Genomic DNA, 6,120 nt, shown 5'->3' with positions numbered 1-6,120 from the left:
CAGCATAAAATGGGTACATAACGAAAATGATACATTAACAGCCACCAGCTGTTTACATTATGGGCAGCAGGTCGGGTTTTTTAACAGTTCCATAGGAGACAGGCAGCAATAGGCGAATGCTTCTCCAGATTTCCCTCTCTACTAGCTGGTTACAGCTATACCCGTGGAATTCCCGCCTGTCACTTTACCATGAAAAAGAAAAAGGAAATTAGAAAGTTATTTCCCTAAGGCCTAAGGCAGCCATTCAAACTGAACCCACCCCCGCTGCTGCCCGCGCTCTCCCATAAAACGCAAAACGGGTTTGGGACTCGCAGCGCTTGAAGGCCCCGTTTCGCCCCCTTAGCAACAGTTGCCAAGAACTGCGTAAGGAGCGAAAGGCGCCGAAGAAGCCAAGAGCGCCACGCATGCGCTCATGGAGTGAAGCGCTGGAGCCTGTGAAGCTGGGGAGGGTTGACTAAGAAGAGGCTCTTGGGCGAAGCTGTTTCCCCCTCTCCTTTCCCTGAAAAAGCGGGCGGAGTGGGGAGAGAGAGGGAGATGTAGGAGGCCTCGGAGAATTCCACGTTCCTTTTATGCAGGGGCAAAGGGAGCCGCGTCCTACAGGCTGGGTGAGTCCATTCCGCGCCTAGGGGGGGAGTGGAGAAGGTTTGCGGGCGTTTCTATTTCTGTAGAGGGGTGTGGCCGCTATAGTGCCGTGCCCGGTCAGTTCACGACGGCGGGCTGGAGTTTTATTGCGGATCTGCCTTTGCTCCTGGGAGGGGCAGAAGGAGCAGGCCGAAGAAATGTAGCCGTCGCGTTATTTTTGTCCGTTATGTGGCATAAATTAACGGTGGTGCTCCATTGCAAGGGAGCCTACCTTGCCAATAGAGTAGGGGGCGCAGGGAGCTAGTTGGAAATGAGAGGCTGCTGGTAAAATGGCTGGTTCCCACGACCTTTAATTAAATGGGGGGCGCGTGCCACTGTAGTGTTATACCATAAGGTATAGACTGCCTCGGTCTCGTTCCTTCTCAACATGACCCCAGGAGGCAGGTGGTCCCTGTTTTAACAGATGGGCAACTAAGGCCAAAAGACTGCCAGTGAATCTGCTGCTGAACAAGAATATATTCTTCCCAGCTATACCGGTTATACCGTAGTTGGTTTTTAAAGAGTTGCCAGCTTCTTTTCTTATCAGGGTTCCTGTCCATTTAAATAGGAGAACGATTGTCAGGCATTTAACACTTTAAAATGGAAAGGGTGTCTGTTGAGAAGAGATGAGTGCTGAATCCTTTTGTGTGTGTGTAAATTAAACTTGTGTGTTTTCAACTCTTGCTGGCATTGTAGGAAGTTGCTGCTTCTGTGTTTATGTTAGTTTGAGGCCCCCCCCACCACCACCACTTGTACCTATTCTCCTTTAGGAAGGGATTGGAGTAGGAGTCTTCCCCCCCCCCCCGGATTATTATTATTGCTACATTTGTATCCCACCTTTCCTACAGAGAGCTCAAGGTGTAGTGCATGGTTATCTACCCACTCTTCATTTAGCATTCACAACAACCCTGTGGGGTAGGCTCAGAGACAGTGACTGGCCCAAAGGCACCCAGCAAACATCATAGCTGAGTGGGGACTTGAACCTTGTTCCGTCAGGTCCTAACCCAACACTAACCACTACACCACACTGCCTCTGGTTTCTGTGCTGCTTCAACATAAAAATGCTCCCCATTTACTCAAGAGTGTCCCCAGCCACGGTAGAAGGTTGGGCTCTGACAAATGGCCCATGCTAGTTGGAGACACTTTCCTTGTCCATCCCAGCCTCTCATCAAGGACAAATCAGACAATGACTGGGTTCCCCCTCTTTGAAGGTGCCATCTGCTGGCTGCCAGCATGCCTACTCTGGAACCTGAGCAACTGACCATCAGAGAAATGAGAGAGGAGGAGACACCAGTTGTCTTGGAGCTTCTGAAGGTGAGATGGGCTTCTGAGAGAGGTGGCGGAGAGCCCAGGCTATATAAGCACTCTCTTTCCTTTCTAGAGACTTAGGGAATGTGTCATTTAATAGGAACCTTCCCCTAGAAGTGGGGTAGGTAGTTTGGTGTTCTCCAGATGTTGTGGACTACAACTCCCTTCATCCTTTACCACTGGCAATGCTGACAGGCTGGAGAGAGTTGTAATCCACCAAACTGGAGAACATTGCATTGTCTACTTCGTATTGCAAGGGAACTATGTGTGTGTGTTCTAGGAAGCTGTTTCAGTTCATCTAGGGCAGGCATGGCCAGACTTGGCCCTCCAGATGTTTTGGGACTACAACTCCCATCATCCCTAGCTAACAGGACCAGTGGTCAGGGATAATGGGAATTGTAGTCCCAAAACATCTGGAGGGCCAAGTCTGGCCATGCCTGATTTACGGCAATATTTCCCAAACTTGGGCCGCCGGCTGTTTTTGGACTACAATTCCCATCACCCCTGACCACTGGTCCTGCTAGCTAGGGATCATGGGAGTTGTAGTCCAACAACAGCCAGAGAATCAAGTTTGGGAAACACTGATTTAGGGTAACTAAGAAGCCTAATCAGAGTCCCAAGTAGGAAGTCTTCTAGAACAGCATCATCTGCAAAGCGCAGAGCTCCTCAACAGACAACTTGGAATGGGCAGGGATGTTTGAAAACCACTGAACTGGAATTACAGTACTGGTTCTGCATGCAACTTTATTTCCTGATTGTGATGTTAGCACTTCTGTTTTCTTGCATGCCTTTCACACTGCCGTACCTGTTGCAAAGGTGTTTTTTTTAATACTGATATTTCACGCTAAATTTCATTCTCAGCAGTGAGTGTGGTGTGACACAACAACAAAGGTTATTGAACGTTGCCACTACTCCTCCACCCTTTCCACACATGCATGCTTCTGTTCTCCCATGATTCACCCATGAAAACAGTAGGAAAGATCTTTATGCTGGCATACCGCCTCAAATTTTGTCACTTTACACCTACATATTTTCTGGCCTTTTGGGACTGCAAACAGATTTTTTTTTATGAAAGCAATTAACATGGAAATGAGCACTAAACTTCATTGTACTGTATTTTGCTAGATTTCCAGAAGCAGCTTTTACATAATGTAAAAGCACAAATATAATGCAGAAATTAGAGAAACTGAATAAACTGCTGTTTGAATGCAGCCCACTCTTCCTGCCACCTCCACTCTGATTTTTTTTTGGGGGGGGGGGTTAACTGAGCATATTAAACCTAGAGAGAGAGAAAATTGAGATGTTAGCAGCATAAAAAATATTAAAGGGAACTTGGCAAGAAGAGGAGCAGCAATTGATGATGCTTACGTCCAAGGATTGGACCAGGCATCCCCAAACTGCGGCCCTCCAGATGTTTTGGCCTACAACTCCCATGATCCCTAGCTAACAGGACCAGTGGTCAGGGATGATGGGAATTGTAGTCCAAAACATCTGGAAGGCTGAAGTTTGGGGGTGCCTGGATTGGACAATAAGCAATTGTGTTATTTATCCCACAGTTAAATGCTAGAAAGAAAATTCCCTCCACACTTAAAGACTGAGAATAAAATTTCCTAAGGGAAAGAAAGTGTGGTTCAACCCACTGGAACTATCTCAATTCCAATGCTCTTTTGTTGAGGTTCCTTGTTTCCCACTGTGGCTTGCATTATAGAGAAGCTGGGGTAGAACAACTTTCCTATCTGCAGGACAGTTCTGCTTTCAGTGTGGCTCTTGTCTCTCCAGCCTTTTCTTAGCCCTGTGCAAGTTGCTACAGACGCCATAGAATTCCCCTCCTTGTATGTTTTCAGGTAAAGGGAAGGAGAAGCATTTGTTTAGAGATGCACAACACACCCCGGGTCCTTTACTTCATATCCCTTTCTTTTTCCCACCAGGATGGATTCAAGGATACAGAGAACCGCCTGATCCTCTATGTGTTGACGCGGCCTCTGGCTTTGCTGCTGATGGCGGTGGTGAGCAGCGGCCTGCGTTTCTTCCTGAACTCGTTTGTGGTGGCTCTCGTGCTGCCGGTCCTGCTCACCGTGGTGGCTCTGAAGCTTCTGCTGTGGCGCTCGCCGGACTTGAGGCACCTGCATGCCTACTACAGCTCAGGGCAGCGCGGGCTGTGGGTGGCTGTATACGACGAGGATGACGTGTGCGGCTGCGTGGCGCTGGAGCCCTGCGGCGGGGAACCACGTACGGCGGAGCTCAAGCGCCTGGCTGTGAACCGGTGGTACCGGCGCTCTGGTGTGGGCCGCTCCCTCCTCAGCTTCCTGGAGGCTCACGCTCGCGCCCAGGGCTTCAAATTCTTAGTGGCCCAGGTCTCGGTAGTCACCAAGGCGGCGATTGGGCTCTTTGAGAGCACTGGCTACAACATGAGTGGTGGGCTGCGGTGGCTTGGCTACACCATTCAGCAGGAGTTCAGCAAGGAGCTCTAGTTGGTCTGCCTGCCAGTTAGCCACTAGGGAGGGACCCAGGCAGGGACAGCGCATTGTCTTGAGGAATCCCTGCCCACCCCGTAAACGTGGGGAAAGCACCGAGCTCCAGAAGCAAGGCTGCAGGGAACAAGTAATCTCTTAAGCCCCCAAACAGGGCAGTTCCTCTCAGCAAAAGTGGCTTCCTCCACCTGGAAAATCAGACACTGTAGCCATGAACACAGAGCTAAGCAGGGGAAAGGGTTGTCCATTAAGAGCCTTCTCCCTGGTCTGCCACGTCACTCAGGCTCCCTGTCATTTAGAGATTTCTACCAAAGATTATCTGTCCATAGTTTTGAGGAGTGGAAATAACCAATAATTATTGTTGTCCCATTCCCCCCCCCCCATGCCCTGCATCAGGTCAGACTCTACACCAAACACATTCAAATCTTACACCAGGGTAAACCTCAAATTCCAGGACTTATATAAATACTGCATATCAAGCAAACCTGGATTTCAATACAGTGCATTCGGCATAAATGGCATTTTATAGAATATGAGAGGGCAGGTCTTTATGCCAAGGAGCTTTCTTTCTTTCTTTCTTTCTTTATTTATTTATTTATTTATTTGCTTTGTTTTATTTAATAATAATAATAATAATAATAATAATAATTTTATTATTTATACCCCATCCATCTGGCTGGGTTGCTGTATAGCCTTGCCCTATTCTAATGTCTTTTTGTGCATTTGGAACTTCATGGGGAGGAATGCTTTTGGTGTGGGTGTGGGTGGTGGTGTAGCAGGTGGGAAAAAGTTTTAGGAATATGCACAGGTGTGTGTGGACAACTTTTCTGCTTGCTCCAAATCTCCCCCTCCATCCCAAGCTGCTTTTCCTTAAAAAGAAGGAGCTGTTTCGGTTCTGTTAAACTCATTTCCATGCAACATGCAGTTTGACTTGCAAGACGGCAAATGGCGCCTTGTTCTCTGTTGGATTTGTACAGCTATCAAACTAGGTACATTCGAGTATGATCCATTCAGGGCTTTATAGGTCAAGGCTGATCCTGTCAACTGTGTCTCTATACGCACATGGTTTCTTTTGATGGTATCATTGCAGCTGACAGGGTCTTTTTGGAGCCTTTCAGCTTCCTCCTGGGTTCCAGGACTTGGGTCTGAAGAGAGAGAACCTCTTCCTTATGGCTTGGTTTCTGGATCCCTGTTCCTCCAGAGGCTGAAGCAATTGATAAAACTGTGGATTGGCTGTAGGGTGGGTGGAAATCACATTTCCAGTTCCCAGCCCCAATTCAAGTCAGTCTGTATGTGCACCCCATTCCCCAAGAGGACACAGCAGACTGGAGACTCTATGATAAGGCAATTCAGGGAAATGTATAGTATGATTGCAGATAAATATGTCTCGCTAATGGCCTGTGATTATAAGTGGGAAGAAGTGGCTGGACCCAGGGGTGTAGTTCATAATACAGAAATGCACCCTGCAGCCCTCTGGAATGAATCCCTGATGATGGGGACTGGGTTACCTGGTGTTGGGGGCAGAGGAGATATTTTGCTTTCATTAGAAGTGCTCTCAATATGAGCCATTTCCGTATTCCCACAGGAGTGGTACCTAAAAGAAGGAGCAGGGAGCAATGGCTTTTTAACAGGAGGATGAAAATTTCAGCTGGGAACCACCTTCCTTGGAAAAGTTGGGCCATTGGATGAGGGGGGGGAAATCTCCACCCACCCACCAAAT

At 48.1% G+C, this 6,120-nt stretch overlaps 1 protein-coding gene across 1 annotated transcript; it reads left to right on the top strand.

The window, feature by feature from the left end:
* The first annotated feature begins 350 nt into the window (after nucleotides 1-350).
* On the top strand, nucleotides 351-6,093 carry NAT14 (N-acetyltransferase 14 (putative)). Its single transcript, XM_035136052.2, has 3 exons — nucleotides 351-605; nucleotides 1,833-1,935; nucleotides 3,858-6,093. The coding sequence occupies exons 2-3, from the start codon at nucleotides 1,855-1,857 to the stop codon at nucleotides 4,398-4,400; spliced, it is 624 nt and encodes a 207-aa protein (XP_034991943.2). The 5' UTR covers nucleotides 351-605; nucleotides 1,833-1,854; the 3' UTR covers nucleotides 4,401-6,093.
* The last annotated feature ends 27 nt before the right edge of the window (nucleotides 6,094-6,120 follow it).

Source organism: Zootoca vivipara, chromosome 13, assembly GCF_963506605.1.
Source record: "Zootoca vivipara chromosome 13, rZooViv1.1, whole genome shotgun sequence".
Classification (NCBI taxonomy): Eukaryota; Metazoa; Chordata; class Lepidosauria; order Squamata; family Lacertidae; genus Zootoca; species Zootoca vivipara.
This window is presented reverse-complemented; position numbering and strand designations above follow the sequence as displayed.

Bases quoted from the DNA above. Each gene is read 5' to 3' on its own strand.
- NAT14 (XM_035136052.2), top strand. From the start codon at position 1,855: ATGCCTACTCTGGAACCTGAGCAACTGACCATCAGAGAAATGAGAGAG. The intron at 1,936-3,857 runs GTGAGATGGGCT...TTTTCCCACCAG, and splicing joins TTGTCTTGGAGCTTCTGAAG to GATGGATTCAAGGATACAGA.